The sequence below is a fragment of the Phalangium opilio genome, unplaced genomic scaffold (genome assembly GCF_054372755.1).
Source record: "Phalangium opilio isolate 3A_F unplaced genomic scaffold, DU_Popi_V2 ptg000031l_1, whole genome shotgun sequence".
In the NCBI taxonomy this organism is placed as follows: Eukaryota; Metazoa; Arthropoda; class Arachnida; order Opiliones; family Phalangiidae; genus Phalangium; species Phalangium opilio.
The window spans coordinates 4,182,447-4,199,760 of record NW_028324158.1 but is presented as its reverse complement, the minus strand read 5'-3'; the positions used below and the strand labels follow the sequence as shown (position 1 = coordinate 4,199,760).

Here is a 17,314-nt window from a genome sequence, read left to right as displayed (position 1 = left end):
TTCAATCAGGACTTTGACAGATACAGTTAGATTATATGAGGATGATTAAGTGCATACAGATCCTTTGAGCAGGCATATGAATAAATTTATGCTATGACTACATCGAGCTCAGATTTGATTCCATACACTAAAAGGTCCCTCAGAACTAATTTTTTTGCATTAGCGTGTGTTCCGTAAGTATACCACTGGTTATTGAGAACTTGTCATTAAGTGATGTAGGTGAAACGTCAGTTTATCGTAAAGCGACGACGACTGGTGAGGCGCTGTCAAAGGCTTGGTATAGAATAAACAGGAAGATGGACTGCAAAATTTACCGAATACCGACTGTATAGTCAATTCTCGCTTGTCATTCTCGAAGTAGCTCTCAGTAAGTCTCTTGCATTACGAAGTACAGGTAGTGTTACACTTATAGAACATATACCTTATAAACTTATGGTATTATCTTTCGCATGCATTTTGCGGAACATTTTAAGTTAAGCCCGCGTATTTAACCAGAGCAAAAACCTTACAATTTCCGAAGAAATGAAAAATTTGTAACCGTTCTTTCGAAACCCGGTCAGAATTCCCCACAGTTAAAATTAAATAAGACCCGACCCTAGTTTAAGTCTTTGAGAAGACACGTATTCAAATTAACGACCAGTTAGACAACGCCTTTCATATTTACCAAACAGTCCGTATGTCGCAACAAAGGATCCAAATCACTGAATAATTAATATCGGCCAATTGGTTTCAACAGTCACAACCCGTGAACTCATCCCGTTAATCGTCTACCATGACTTTTTATACCGTTTGTAAAAAATATATGTATGCCCTTCTTATCTATGAAGGGCTGGAAATATCCCCGGGAAGGAAGTTTTTTATGAAGGCTGAGGGCTCCCCAATGTCTGCTCCAGTTCGGTTCAGTTCGGTGAGCTCTTACAAATTATTTTTTAAATAATTGAATTTTCTGCCCTTCAACACTTCGAGGATCACGAAGTTACCTTCTATGTCTGATTGTTTGAGTGAAATTAGCACGTCTAAAATCCCTCTTCAACTAAATTGGGAAACTGTTCAATCCCTTGGACGCTCATAATCTTGGAAAGAGGGATTTTTCAAGAACTTTTTCCGACTCTCAGACGCAAATCAATCAAATTCCTCTGAAAACTAACGATTAAGTTTTGAAAAATTGGAACCGTTAAGAGAAATTCAGGCTGGTCGATTTTGAACAATCAATCTTTGGAGTAGCTATAGCGTTGCTCCTCTCGCGTTTATATCTCCAGTTTCCGATACGTTTTATTTGAAATCTCCCCAATTTTCCGCCTTCAAATTAAATTGTTCAATCGCGGGTTCCTGAAAACTCGTAATGTCTGCAGATGGGGTCCCAATTTCAACGTGGTGTGTTTTCATTTTGAACTTGATTTGACACTAAGTAAAGAGGATGGGAACTGTTTCTTACACGATAAAAACAAAGTGAAATGGCCACGCGAACGTCAAGATGGGGAGTAGCAAACTTTCGTTGATGTAATATTAATAGGTTCGTTAGTGCAGTTTCAGTAAAAGACTAGTCTCGTGTAATAAAACAAAATTACATCGTGTGATAGATAACACATATGATAATACCGTATCAAAAGTATATAGATTAAAAACAAACAGTACACTTCATTAACAATTCCCTCCATTTGGCTGTAGACGACATATAAACTGAGAAGCAAATTACCCTCCGCTCAACCGCCTACAGGAACTAACCAATTAGGGAAGAGCTGCTTGACGTCATAGGTTTATAGAAAGAAGTACACGAAGCTAGCGATCCAAACGTTAATTTTTGGTACTAGAGCTAGCATCTGGTCATACACAGAGGGGTCGACACTATTCTGGGATAAAGGCGAGCTTCTCATATTGCACGGCACGAGCACGTTTCAACGAAGTGTACTTTTTGTTTTGATATCTTTATACTTTTGACCATATGAAATACTTTAAATCAGTGGCCATCGGTCATGACTGCCGATTTCACGCAATTAGACTGACATTTTATTTACTGGGTTAATAGAGCGTTTAAGCCAAATATAATCGTTCGTCTAGACATCATTCATCAGACTCGCATGGCTCCGAGGTACGATTAAATTGTTGAAACGATCGTGTTCGACAGTTGAATTACCTAACAGGTCATAGTTCACGGTTTTTATTGATGACTTAAACTCCATATAGATTTTAGTGTAATTTGTCTCCCACAAAGATAGGACACGAAGTCATCAAAATGACTCCATTACGTATTCCTTTGTACATGGTGTTACCAAGAAGCGATATCTAATTTACTAGGGGGAAGTTATAAGATGCCTAAGTATTCGCGCGCAATAGTCCCAGTCCCCCTTTCAAAATACAAGGGGGACGTAAAAGGAAATCGAGCTATTTCGCCTCTCCTCATGGGAAAATACGAAATACCATAAATACTCTTTTTTTGGCAATTTCGGAATCCTTATTTTTATTACCAGGGATAGATGAAATTTAAGAAGCAGGAGTGGAGAACAGAGTAATCTGGGCTCGCGGCAATGTCCCGGAACCTTCTTCCCCGGGACGGAGGGGGGGGGGTATTAAAGAAGAGGCGGGTCATAGCGACAGAGGTAAAAAGGAATTACGTATTTTTCGCCGTCTCCGTCAGCAACGTCATCAAAACGTAGTTTAAGTGAGCCGATAAGATAATTTAAAATTTTCGTTACGTGTTGGAGGGAGGGGCTTTATAGTGGGCTATGAATCGGACTGACTAACCGTTCTCCATTCCTGCTTCTAAAATTACATCTATCCCTGTATAAGTAGATCGAAACTTTTAGAAAGATTGGAGTTAGTACATTTTTCTCTAATGCCACAGTGTTACGGCTATTTCACAAACTATCCTCGTGACTCGAGAAAAATCCCCGATGTCCAAGGGCAAGCGTGGAAAATGGATTTTTAATGTTACAGTAGCAATTTTAAGGGGTTACAAAATTCGGCTGCAGCTTCGTTACGCTGTCCGAATAATCGTTGAAATATAATGGATTTTTAATCCTGTTTATCGTAGCGTGTTCCGGTTAAGGAAGTGAAGGAAAGGCAAACTAAATTGAGTTCAGGATGGGTCAAATAATCATGCCAAAATTCAGGAGGAAAATGGGTGAAAATTAGCAGCTTTGTTTATAAGAAAAATAGATCAACAGTGCATTAAACTATATCAATCAGGTTTCAAGCAACAAAATTCAAACAACATTGTAAGAAGATGAGAGTGTTGAACTCTGATTGCCAGGAGAAAATTGGGTTAACGCTGCTAATTTTGTACAGTCATCATAGAAGTTCAAGAAAAAAGTAAAGAAAGATAGCGTCGCTGGTTTCCTTCAGTTTTCAAAAAAAATTTTAAGGTTTAATTCAAAGTTTCCAAACCCTGATAAAACGCAAAACACAATTGAAACATGAGAAGAAAAAAATCAGAGAAGTTTGTTAAAGACCAGTACTGATGGGACGTCTCACTCCTCGGCTGTGCGCCGAGGTAGGTGCGCACGAGAGAGAGAGATCGGGCTGCACCGTTATAGTTACGTTCCTCCTTCCCTCTTTGACTCTCCTTCTTATACTGGGCTAATTTCCTCAACCACGGGACGTCTGACCCCTCGGCTGTGCGCCGACTTAGGTGCGCATGAGAAAGAGATCGAACTGTGCCGTTATAGTTACATTCCTCCTTCCCTATTTAACTCTCCTTCTTATACGTACTCACTGGGCTAATTTCCGCAACCATATGTTCTACAAACCCGACGTTTAGAAGGTTGACGGTTGATCTACGCAAACCGCGCCATAATCCTTTGTTATTTATTCCACTGAGGAGACGCTGAGAAATAATAACGGGGTCTTGCATCCTTTTCGCCCTAAAGCCTCGCATTTTCCGAACCGTTATTATCAGTGGGGTTTTATTATTCTCTTTCAGGCTTACTCCGATTTAATTCAAACAGTTTTGGGAATACTGGCCTTGCACGGTTCTCCCTGCACCAACCCTTCTTTTACGTTTATATTAGGGATTAAGGCTAAAGATTATCTCTAAATCCTAGGCATATCCGTTTTCATTCTCGGTAACCTTCGAGGTCGCGCCATTTCAAACCACATTTAATTAAAGCACTAAATATTGGATTATATTTGACAATGATTGATGCGATCGTCAATATAAGACAATGCTTTTTCAGATTAAACTTCTAAAGTCTTTCCCGGGTGTAGGACACTTTTGTTTAATTATAATTATTTATAAATTTTATAGCCTTCTATCTATCAACCATTTATGTAAAACAGGGATAGATGTAATTTTAGAAGTAGGAATGGAGAACAGAGTAATCTGGGCGCGTCAAAGTCCCGGACCCCCTTTCACGGGACGGGGGGAGGGGTATGAAAGAAGAGACGTATTTTTCGCCGTCCCCGTCAGCAACGTCATCAAAACGTAGTTTAAGTGAGCCAATAAGATAATTTAAACTTTTCGCTTTCGTGTTGGAGGGAGGGGCTCTATGCTGGGCTATGAGTTGGACTGAAGTAAATACTAACCGTTCCCCATTCCTACTTCTAAAATCACATCTATACCTCGTATAATTACGTAAACGCTGAAAATTTAATGATATTAAAGATGAACCTAACTGCCCTATGAATTTATTCTATTCATTCTCAAACAAGTAACCTATTATGTACAGGGTGTTTCTGATAAGTCTACCATAAATTACGGAGGATGTTCTTTGGGCGATTTTGAGACGAAAATGTTCTATGACATTTTGCAGTCCAGGCCACTGTTTCGAGACATGATTTAAGTGCTTTAGGGATGACCCCTTACTTAAATTAGAAATTGTTTGTTTTTCAGTTTCTTAATTAAATTTAAGGGGTTATCCGTAAAATATTCCAATCTTAACTTGAAAACAGTGACCCTAAGAACAAAATGTCATAGTACATTTTCGACTCAAAATCGTCCGAATAAGATCCCGTTAATTTATGCAGGCTTATAATAAACACCCTGTATAGCTCATAGAATCATTATTTTGTGACACCATGATGCAAAGCTACCGTTGATCATTTATAGAAACAGTCAAAACGAACATACTCGCATGGATGTATCAGACGATTTTAAAAGGCTTACATTATTTTGTACAATCTCTTCAAAGGGATTATATTTATAGAAAATTTAGACTTCCGAAGATTTATATCCTTCAGAGTATTCTTTTAAACCACAGACGGAGTCCAATTTCTGATTAAAACAGCCTAAACAGGTGGAAACCAGACACGAGTATTTGTTTTAATTATGCACGTAGTTAAAATATTTGGGAAAATGTTCAGATTTTCTTTGAAAGAATACTTTCTATTTTGTTTCCGTATTCTCTTGTAATCGTGTAGCTCTCTAGGGAGGAACACGACTAAAGGCTTGTATTAATTTGAGATCCTTTCGTGAGGTAGTTCGAGCTCGTGGGTAATTTTCGCCTTTGTTTAAAAGTATCAAGATAGAGAGAACGTAAAACCGAATCCTTTCTGAACTGTTAATTTGGACGGAAACTCTCGTGCTACTTCCATTTTTATGTTGGTAGTATCATAAGTCCAAAAGATATGTCCCATAAGTTTGTCACTGGTTACTGAGCTTGCCATGAAGTGACTTAGGCCAAAGCGACCCCTGCTGAGGGCTGTTTAAAGTATGGTTTTCACTTGACCGAAAAAAACTACTTTGCAGCTGGACGTCAAACGTAAGATTCGTTTTTTACGTTGTCGCCCAGCGTTATAACGTTTTCACTTAGCGTAGTTCATGCAAATAATGGAACCAAGGCTTAACAGATAAACTGAACACTGCACTAATTGCGGCCCATCTATTGTCTTTCTTCTTTTGCAACCTTTGTTTCTAATATCATACAGATTTGTATTGTTCCTAACCTCTTCAATAAACCTTTCAGCATTAAACTTCGACATTCTCAGGGATTTGTTCTAGTTACTGACTCGATGTGATTTACGCCAAGTGAAAACCATGCTTAAGACTTAGTACAGACTAATAGCGGCTTCCATTGGGGTGATAGGAGCGCTTCCGGAGTGCTCCGAAAAAAAATTCGTCTTTCATTGCCCAATAACGAGCGGATCTGAGACGGAGGCGCGTCTTCCATAGACCCAGCTCATAAACTTATGGTAAAATTTTCAAATTTTGGAATTTTAGTTAGAAAGATATTGATTCTGATATAAAAGGTCTTCAGAACGATTCAAAAAATTATTTCGTGTAACGCGTGCGGAAATATTAGTACATCCATGATCCAGGGAGGTTCACGCTACAGTGGCGTGTCTCGAGACCTGCGAGTGAAATTAAACAGGTTTTTGGGGGTACCTAAGCTTGAAAAAGTACAGGTATTACCGATCGAGATGGGAAAAGGCAAGGGAAAGACTAACCCGTTGCGGATATGGAAAAAGGATCTGTGGTTCCAGCGACGACGTATCAGAAGGAGAACAAAAAGAAGGAAGGGGCAAGATAACTATAACGGCACAGCCCGATATCTCTCTCACGCGCACCTACCCGGCGCACAACCGAAGAGCCAGACGTCACGTGATCCGTACTGTTACGACGCCCAAACTCTGCTTATAGAAATACTTTGTCTTAATAAAATTTGAGGCAAATAAGTCATCTGGCAACACACGATGCTTTGTAAAAAACTTTCAGGGCTGTACATAGTCAAAGCATAACTCTACTATAGAAGAATTCCCTACTACTAAGATCATATATCTTTATCATTGTTTAGGTAAAATATAAAATTCAATAAACACAGTTGGAATTTCTAATGCCGTTTTCCATTAACATTTTCCATGGAGTATTTTTAATGGAATGAGAATAAAATATCCTTTAAAATTCCCTTAAATGTATCTATAGCTTCTGTAATTTCTCCATGGTAGCAGATTGCTAGCAGCCAATGGGAAACGGCATGAGATAAGATAAGATAAGGGTAAAAAGATTGAGGGTTTTGTCTACTACGGTTTTTAGCCATATCGTAGTATACGATAGGCTCTTAGTTTGACCCGAGCCGTAGTAGTAATAGTAGTAGTAGTAGTAGTAGTAGTAGTCGTGGCCGGAGTTTTCGCTTTCGTTATCGTCAGATTTTAGCTTAAAAGGAACTTTATATTACCACAACCCACCCATAGGGGTAACTGGGCTCGGTTAGAGATTTAATTTTAATTAAAATTTTTTCAGGTCAGACCCGGGAATCGAACCCGAGTCGCTGGCGTAGTACACAAACACTCTAACCACTGAACCATAGAGACTCGATAGAAATCCCGAGTTTTTTATCATTTATTTTTATCTCTAAAATGTCGGGGTGATGTGGGGTGGGGTACCTCTTAATCTGTGGGGTCGGATACTTTTGAATTTTTATCTGTGGGGTCGGATACTTTTGAATTTTTATCTGTGGGGTCGGATACTTTTGAATTTTTATCTGTGGGGTCGGATACTTTTGAATTTTTATCTGTGGGGTCGGATACTTTTGAATTTTTATCTGTGGGGTCGGATACTTTTGAATTTTTATCTGTGGGGTCGGATACTTTTGAATTTTTATCTGTGGGGTCGGATACTTTTGAATTTTTATCTGTGGGGTCGGATACTTTTGAATTTTTATCTGTGGGGTCGGATACTTTTGAATTTTTATCTGTGGGGTCGGATACTTATGAATTTGTATGTTTGGGGTTTTTATATTTATTTTCTTTTTATGTATGTGCTAATTATATAGATAACGATTTTCCCCGTTTCCTACCGCGCTCCGTTCTCGTTCGGTAGCTATCGTCATCTATGTTATGTTTGACTGGAACGTTTTGGCGGTTAATTTAAATGTGGGTTTAGATAGAGCTAACATAGTGTTAAATGAGCGTTATGCGTTTGATCATTTTAGCATTGCTAAAGGTAATTCGAGGGGATAATCACTAAAATGCGTAATCACTATAACTGAACTTTCTCTTTCAAAAGTTTCTGGGCATAAGTCCTTGTTAGAAATTTATAAGGACTCATTAGGGTAGGGTATAGAGAGGCTATTCACTCGTACGATATGGCTACTATTACGAGCCCTTGGGCCGTCTTGTTAGTTTTAGTAACCGGCTCATTTCACCATCGTAGTCAATCTAGACTACCATCGAGTACTAAACCAAGACGTCGCGGTTTCACATTTATTAGCAAATCACCATGTATTCGTGCCCAGCTTGCCCGAAAACGTTTTCGCAAAAAGGATCGCTTAAAAGACACATCCACGAATGTCATTTAAATATAGGCATCCGTGTGAAATTTGCAATAAAACTTATAAGAAGAGCGCTTCTACTACAATATCATATTGTGGTTCATAAGAAGTTTGTAGATTCAGAAACACTTAAATCCATATCGGTTTCGTCTGTTCCACCAAAAAGTGATGAAACTTGCCTGGAAGCTTTGGCGGAAAGCTTAATGGCTGAAAAAACAATAGGTGAAACTGAATTTGAAGAAAATCTTGTGATACGTGCGCGATACACACCGCGAAAACGGTACACTAACTTTGAAAAACTTGTAAACCCGCTTAAACCGAGATTAGTTAAATACTTAATGTCGCAGCTCTCGGAAACAAAAATAATCGCGTGGACTATAGTAATGCATGCAATCGTTGTACACGGAACTTCTAGAATTTCAGGAAATAGAACATTTTCGGTTTTTTAGCAGTGAAAGTCAAACGGCTTTACAGCCCGAAATGATACCGAGTCAATTGGACCAAGGTGTAAAAGATCTTGTTGATAAAGTGCGGCAATTTGAGGGCACGAAGACAATTTTGGTGTCAGATCGAATAATGTATTTCCAATTGGAACTAAATAGGTATAAGATTTGGTATAAAAATCTACCCGCGGATGTGGAAGTGAAAGAAGAGATTGAAAGTGATATCGAAAGCTAAAATATTCGGTTTTTGAAAAAAAAATATATTTGTATATTAATATCTGTCATTCGAGAAAGTAAAATAAGTTTTTTGCATTTTTACTTTTAATAGAAAATAAACATGTCTTATAATTAAATGTATTTTTTTTTTGAAAAAAAAGTTACGTAAAAAAACATACCTTAAAAGAGCGGGCTTTCAAATATAAAAGGAAAATTTACATCAGGGATAGATTTTATTTTAGAAGTAGGAATGGAGAACGGTTAGTATTTACTTCAGTCCGACTCATAGCCCAGTATAGAGCCCCTCCGTCCAACACGTAACGAAAAGTTTATCTTATCTTATTGGCTCACTTAAACTACGTTTTGATGACGTTGCTGGCGGGGACGGCGAAATATACTTAATTCCTATTTTTCCTATGGCCGCAGAAGACTGGTGAACATTATAATAATAATACGCGTTTACCTCAAACCACGTCTATATTTGCTTGTTTCAAAGCAAGCCTTATGCTCATTCAATTATTCAAAACACTCTACTATGAAGGATTGCACCTGATAAAAGATAGAAACAATTTAGAAAATATAATTTCATCACTCAGAAAAAGATAATTAGAATTCGCAGAATTAATTAGGAATAGTAATGCCAAACTGACGTCAAGGCCCTATTTTTGGGAAAAGAATTGAGAACGCATCATGTTTCCTCTCATTCAGAACGTTTTAAGATTATATATCTTTATCACTGTTTTGGTAAAAAACAAAAAATTCTATAAAAACAGTTTGTATTTCTAAGATAAGATAAGATAAGAGGTACAAAGATTGAGGGTTTTATCAACTACGCTCGTTAGCTTTAGTAAAGGACTCATTTCTTCATCGTATAGCTGTAGAGTGCTAAGCCTAAACGTCGCGGTTTCTCATTTACTAGCAATAATCACCATGTTTTCGTGCTCAGCTTGCCCGAAAAAGTTTTTGATAGAAAGATCCCTTCAGAGACACTACCGCGAATGCCATTTAAATATTAGGTATCAATGTGAAATTTGTAGTAAAACTTATACAAGAAAAAAACATCTACTTCAACATCATATTGTGGTTCATAAGAAGTCCGTAGATCCAGAAACACTTAAACCAAGATCGGTTTCGTCTGCTCCACTAAGAAGTGTTGAAACTTATCGGGAAGCTTTTGCGAAAAGCTCAATGAACGAAAACTCAGTAGATGAAGTCAATGATGAAATTGAATTTGAAGAAAATCTGGTGATACGTGCACGGTATAAACCTCGAAAACTGTTCACTGACTTTGAAAAACTTGTAAACCCGCTTAAACCGAGATTAGTGAAATACTTGGTGTCGCAACTCTCAGAAACAAAAATCATCGTGTGGACTATAGTAATGCAATCGTTGTACACGGAAGTTCTAGAATATCAGGAAATAGAACATTTTCGGTTCTTTAGCAGTGAAAGTCAAACGGCTCTTCAGCCCGAAATGATACCGAGTCAATTGGACCAAGGTATAAAAGATATTGTTGATAAAGTTCAGGAATTTGAGGACACGAAAACAATTTTAATGTTAGATCGAATAATTTATTTCCAATTGGAAGTTAATAGGTATAAGATTTGGTATAAAGATTTTATAGCTGATAATGTGGAAGTAAAAAAAGAGATTGAAAGTGAAATCGGAAGCTAAAAGATTCGGTTTTTAAAGAAATTTTCAATTAATCGATAATAAATGTTTTTCTGGACAACTAAACTTGATGTTTAATGCCACTTCTTTCTTAGTCCGTATTAAACAATTTCTCAAAAAATGAATTCAAAGTTCATAATTAACTATTTTTTGATAATAATGTTAGCATTGTTTCCTTTATTATATGCAAAGTAGACATATTTTTTAAAAAAAATTTCGACTAATTTAGCCCATCGTATAGTTTGACCTGGTGTGTAGAAGAAGATGATGATGAAGAAGATGTTTCGTTCGTTATTTTTAAATAGTACTTCGCAAAACCACTTCTAGGTGGCGCTGGCTCCTTGCTCTACCTTCAATAATTTATTATTTTTAAATTTATAATATTTAGTTTCTACTCCACCACCACCGGTAATCGAACCCGGGACAGTCGGATTGCCAGCCTGTTACTATACTACAGTTAATTGTTGAAAGATGGTTGCAGTGATAGTATAGGAGAGAGAACTAAAGGATATAAGAGAGGTCCGAGCTGTGCTTAGTGAGCCCCAAGAGAGAGAGAGGAATAGGACATAGAAGCGGTACGAGCGGGCGAGAATTCAATAGCAGCACGCTTTGTCAATTTGGTCCATAAATATAGTGTGGTTATTACACGGTTTTGCGGGGAATCTTATTAATTTTTTATAAGGAAATGATGTCCATTTGAATTAAGAAGTCAAAATTTTTAGGTTGAAAATGGGTCTGTATTTCCTTATCATCAAAATGTGGTTTTTACCTTATTCAAGGCTGTGTGTTTTTTTACGTTTTTACTCATTAATATTCAGTAATCCAATAGTGCGTGAATTAATTTCTCCGTTAGTAAATTGAGTTCCCCGATAGAGTTAGTGAAGTCAGTTCATACCACCTTTTCATTAGGAACATTCTAGAACTTGTCATTATTCTACTCAATTTCGAAATAGAAATAAGTGGAAGTAAGCTTTGACTGAACTAATAAGTTTGTAACTTATCTAGATAAGTTATAAACTTATGCTCAACTGTAAATGCTTCTAACGCTATCGAATGGCTGCCTTTAACGGAAATTCTATATCTGCCCTAAAGTACAGGTGTTGGCGCAAAAATCATGTATGTAAAAAAACTGAAGTCAGCAGCAATGTATTAATAAAACATTTTAAATGTAACAACGGCTGAAGAGGGACCTCGGTCCGAAAGCTCCCGTGATAACACTTTTAATTAAAGTTTTTAAAAATTCCTCCATGAAGTAGCAGATCTCATTTTAATTTTAATTTATAAATTAAGTTGTATGAACCATGGATCAAAAATTTAATATTTATGATCAGCTTCTAGTTGCGACTCACAACAAGTCACGTAAATAAATTTTCCGTATTAGCTAGGAGTGGTTAGGGGTGGGGAGAGCGTGTTAGTTTCATGTATTAATGTAGTACATTATTCATGTTTCCTAGCTTGCTGAGGTAATATTCGAGATGACCAACGGTTGTGTATATTAAGTTCTCACCACAACTAGTGCTATACTTTATATTTTCAATTTCTTAGAGGCTGTCGGAAATATTTAGAGACGAATATAAAGAAAAAATGTATTTTTTCAAAGGAATGGAATTTTTCATTAAATTTCTGATAATTATTTACAATCAAAATGTTAGGTTGTTCTGTATCTTAGAGTCTAGTGTCAGCGGAACAAGTGGCTTAGAAAGGCTTTAGGAGCTAAAATGGACCAGAATACGTGTACAATACAAAGCGACAGAACGATATAACGTCAAGGCAGCCAGAATACATCTGTTATCGGTACAGATGTTGGTTTTATATATAATCATTATGCCCCTTATTCTATACAGCCTAATAGACCTAAAAATCTGCCGTGCGCAGGTGTAGTTTAAACTCATTCTAACAAGTCCTTGAACTTAGTCACTGCGCGGGTGACAGCATCCAATAGTCGGTTTTATTGGAGAGTTGGAGCTTACCTAGAGTGTTGCCCTCTATACGTAATGTTCTACCCAACTTTGGAAGCGTCAGAGTACGCGAATCATTTTATTGAAGAGACGAAGCATATATCTCGTCTACCGCGTCTCGTAGCTCGCTCCCAACTTTCCTGAAATTATCAAATTGGTTTTGTTTGTTAATACTCTTAATTACAATGACAGTTTGAATCCCGTTTTTGTTGTTGCGGTAGCTGCACTTAGGTAAGACTTCATACTGGTTTTAATGTATAAGTATAGTTATTCAATTTATGTAAATTTTTCGTATTCTATTTGCTGCTTTGAAAAAAATAAATTCACTGAACTAAAATCCGGGCCCTTAATGTGTGGTTAAAATTTAAAAGAGATACTTCTTATAGATTGTGTTATAAAAATTAAATTTGGTAAATGTGGTTTTAGAATCCATAAAACTAATCCTACCTTTTAATCAAAAATACTAAATTTTCCCATAGAGATAACATAGAAATGTTTTTCAAAGTGGGAGAATAATAGAAACGTTTATGAAGAAAATTATTCGTTCGTTGCGTTTGAGATCGATCTTAAATGAAAGGTCGATCTTCAGGGTAGTGCCGTTTATAGTTTCATTAACAATAAATAAGTTTGAGTATTTATTTTTATAATTTTAAATACATACTCTGACTTACGACCTTTTAGCCTGAATATAAGTTTTTTATTAAAAAAAAGTCAGTATTTTACTTTAATTCTAGTTTAGTCGTTTTAAGACACGTTTTTCCTAATATCATTTTAAACATAGCCTTTGTAATTTTGTTAACGTTTGCCTTCTAGTGAACACCTTTTTCACAACTTTTTACCTCTTCGAGTGACGTATGTCTAGACGTGGCGCGGTTTCTCAAATCACCATGTTTAAGTGCACAGCTTGCCCGAAAAAGTTTTCGTTACAAGCATCGCTAAAAAGACACGACCGCCAATGTCATTTAAATATTAGGTATCAATGTGATATTTGCGATAAAACTTTCGTAAGAAGAAAACATCTAGTACGACATCATATTGTGGTTCATAAGAAGTCCGTAGATCCAGAAACACTTAAACCAAGATCGGTTCCGTCAGCTTCACAAAAAAGTGTCGAAACTTATCGGGAAGTTTTTGCGGAAAGCTCAGAGGATGAAAACACAGAAGATGAAGTCAACGATGAAATAGAATTTGAAGAAAATCAGCTCGTACGTGCACGGTATACACCGCAAAAACTGTTCATTGACTTTGAAAAACTTGTGAACCCGCTTAAACCGAGATTAGTTAAATACTTAGTGTCACAACTCTCGGAAACAAAAATCATCGCGTGGACCATAGAAATGCAATCGTTGTACACGGAAGTTCTAGAATTTCAGGAAATAGAACATTTTCGGTTCTTTAGCAGTGAGAGTCAAATGTCTTATCAGCCCGAAATGATACCGAATCAAGTGGATCACAGTATAAAAGATATTGTTGATAAAGTGCAGGAATTTGAGGGCACGAAGACAGTTTTGATGTTAGATCGAATAATGTATTTCCAATTGGAAGTTAATAAGAATAAGCGTTGGTATAAAAAAGTGAAAAAAAGAGATTGATAGTGAAATCGGAAGCTAAAAGATTAAGTTTTTGAAAATATTTCAATTTATACACGGCAAGAAGTGATATCTAGTTTATTATAGAGAAGGTACAAGATTCCTAAGTATTCGCGCGCTATAGTGCCAGTCCCCCTTTCAAAATACAAGGGGGGAAGTAAAAGGAGGCCGGGTTATCCGAAAGACTGGCGAAAATTTTAATAAAAATATGCGTTTACCTAAAACCATGTCTAAACTATATTTGCTTATTTCAAATCAAGCATTATGCTCTTTCATAACTCTCTGCTATGAAAGATGCGAGAGTTGACAACACTCGGTTTTGCAGTCCATCTTCACACAACCTTTTACAGCGCCTCACTAGACGTCGCTTTATGAGAATCCATGACGATCACCTACGTCACTTCATGACAAGCTTTCAGTAACGATGTGACAAACTTATGGAACTTAGCTTATGAAATTATGGGAATAGTAATGGCAAATTGACGTCAAGGCCCTATTTTTTGGAATAGAATTGGCAACGCATCATGTTTCCGCTTATTGGCGATCGTTGGAGCAATTTTAAACAATCTTTTGGGTCATTTTGGTCATGGAACAATTCTAGTGCCACTTATCTATATCTATATAAATCAAAGTCCTGATTGACTGACATATTGACTGATAATCAACGCCCAGCCCAAACCGCTTGCCCTAGAAGGCTGAAACTTTGCAGGAATGTTACTCATAAGTAGTAGGCGCGAAAGATTTTTCCAATCCGCCGCCATCTAAAAAATGGCGTCCAGAAATGTAAAAACTCTTCTCTATGCAACAAAGTCCGCGCGTTTCAACCGATTTCACAAATATTTAGTACACTGGCAACCTATAGACGGGCTGAATGGTTTTTCGGGTTCCATTTGTTGCCATCTTTTTAAATGGCGGCCAAAAACTTAAAAACCCTTCTTTATGGAATAATGTCCGCATGAAACGTAATAAAAAAAATGTCCTGACGGGCTAACGGGCAACGCTGAGTGCCTTAGCTCCTAGGGTGCTACAAAAATATTAGTCATCAGTTAAATCTACCCATTCTTTGTATCATTTTGATGGAAGTTCTTATTACACGCGAGCGACGCCGCGGGTAACAGCTAGTATCTATATAAATCAAAGTTCTGACTGACTGACATACTGACTGATAATCAACGCCCAGCCCAAACCGCTTGCCCTAGAAAGCTGAAAATTTGCAGGAACGTTACTCATAAGTAGTAGGTGCGTACTAAGAAAGATTTCCCAATCCGCCGCCATCTTAATAAATGGCGCCCAGAAATGTAAAACATCTTCTCTATGCAACAAAGTCCGCGCGTTTTAAACGATTTCACAAGTATTTAGTACACTGGTTTCCTTTAAATTATAGACTGGCTGAATGGTTCGATTTGTTGCCATTTTTTTAAATGGCGGCCAAAAACTTAAAAACTCTTCTTTATGGAATAATTTCCACATGAAAAGTAATAAAAAATGTCCCACAGGGCTAACGGGCAACGCCGAGCGCCTTCGCTACTAGGGTGTTACAAAAATCTTAGTCATCAGTAAAATCTAAGCATTCTTTATACATTTTTATGGAAGTTCTTATTACACGCGGGTAAGGGTTTTGACGTCAGTTTTGGACTATTGACGCTACACGGTCTAAAAGAACTCTACGTGAAGCGACTCTGATATCATTGTTGATACAACGTTAAAATCGACATACACAGGAATTGGTGAGATAAAGATTAAAAAATTTATTGTTTTAAAAATTTTTTCAAATAAAGGCGGAATTTAAAATTCACCTACTGTTCCCGTTATCATTTGGTGACAAGTTGCACATACACATTGCGGTTTCTCATTTGCGCACAATTCAACATGTTTTCGTGTACAGCTTGCCCGAAAACGTTTGCGTTAGAAAGATCGCTAAAGAAACACTACCGTGAATGTCATTTAAAAATTAGATATTTTTGTGATTATTGCGGTGGTTCTTACTCGAGAAGACAAATGCTAGAACTTCATTGTAAATACGTTCATAAGAGCACTGTAACAGTATTTCGATCACTTTTGCGTGCTCATCGAGAAAGGCGTGAAACTGTTCGGAATGTAATCGCGAACATTCCAAAGGCTGAAACCACAGTAGATTATAAAAAAACGTCTTGGTTTGGACCAAGGCCGAAAAAACAAACGATATGTCTGAGGTTTATCAGTTGACTGAAGTTTCAGATATTGCAATTTCTTTTTAAATTACTTTTATTCCTTTAATCCTTAATCAATATTTAATTCAATCAACTTATTTTTACTGTTAATCGATCTATTCCCTCTAAATTAATTTCAAAAATTACATATCTACGCTTTTTCAAGAATAATTCCATTTTCCGAAAACATTTTATCATGAAATTAATTATTTTGAAGGGAGTACGTGTTGGGTGACGAATATTGAATATTTGAAATATTATACGAAGTGTCTAAAAAGAGCAAGCGATCTTTGATATAACTCGAAAGGAAAATGTAAATATTTGATAGTGGATGCATATATTGGGGACGCGAATTTATACATTTAACTTCGAATATCGAAATGTTACATTTTTTTGTCGCGACTATGAAGGAAAGGTTGCACTGCAGTTTCCCTCTCCGAACTTCAAAGCTTCTTGGCCATAACTCAATCTAGATTTGGAACGTCATCACCCCTTACTACATTGTTGGCGTTACTTGTATTGTACACCGGTTACGTATTACGCGGAATGATTTTATCAGGCGTAGAGACCATTTCCGAAAACACACAGGGGCGAGGAGACCATTGGGGTATTCTTCCTTGCACCAAGGGCCATCGTCAGACGGTGCCAAAGTTCACTACAGGCGGGAGGAAAGTCAACTCGCACTGCCTCTAGCGGTGCTTCTAGGCGAGAGGGAGAAGACCCCAATGGCGGCATCGCCCCAGTGTTTTAGTTTCTCCTTATGTAATTTGTGTACGATCGGTCCATGGCAGTTCTGGTAAGGTATGATGTGTTCAACCATTTTATTTCCTCAGGAAATAACAAGTCATCGGAACTGAGAAGTATTTCTTTTTATGTAAACTTTACCCTTTCCTTTGGTTATATTTACACCGATATCATATTTTTCCAGTGCATAAAAGGAGAGCTACCTACTAAAAGAAACAAGACAGGACCGAGGTTGTTGCTTTGTCTTAAGTAGACAACATAAGTTTATAAATTAGTTTGAGCAAAATAAATTCTTTATCA

At 37.1% G+C, this 17,314-nt stretch overlaps 2 protein-coding genes across 4 annotated transcripts in view; one reads left to right on the top strand and one right to left on the bottom strand.

The window, feature by feature from the left end:
* Positions 1–9,484, bottom strand: part of LOC149690116 (transient-receptor-potential-like protein) — a 143,339-nt gene extending 133,855 nt beyond the window's left edge. For both annotated transcript variants that reach the window (XM_089869655.1, XM_089869656.1), the window contains exon 1: positions 9,043–9,484. The gene's annotated coding sequence lies outside the window, so the exon portion shown is untranslated. The remainder of the gene's footprint in view (positions 1–9,042) is intronic.
* A 1,254-nt stretch (positions 9,485–10,738) lies between these two features.
* Positions 10,739–15,403, top strand: LOC149690115 (uncharacterized). 2 transcript variants are annotated; one of them, XM_089869667.1, is made up of 2 exons: positions 10,739–11,267; positions 13,306–15,403. In XM_089869667.1, the coding sequence occupies exon 2, from the start codon at positions 13,347–13,349 to the stop codon at positions 14,082–14,084; it is 738 nt and encodes a 245-aa protein (XP_089725793.1). In that variant the 5' UTR covers positions 10,739–11,267; positions 13,306–13,346; the 3' UTR covers positions 14,085–15,403. The 2 variants fall into 2 exon arrangements, with proteins under 2 accessions (XP_089725793.1, XP_089725792.1); XM_089869666.1 differs by having other exon boundaries at positions 10,739–12,723.
* Positions 15,404–17,314: the final 1,911 nt, after the last annotated feature.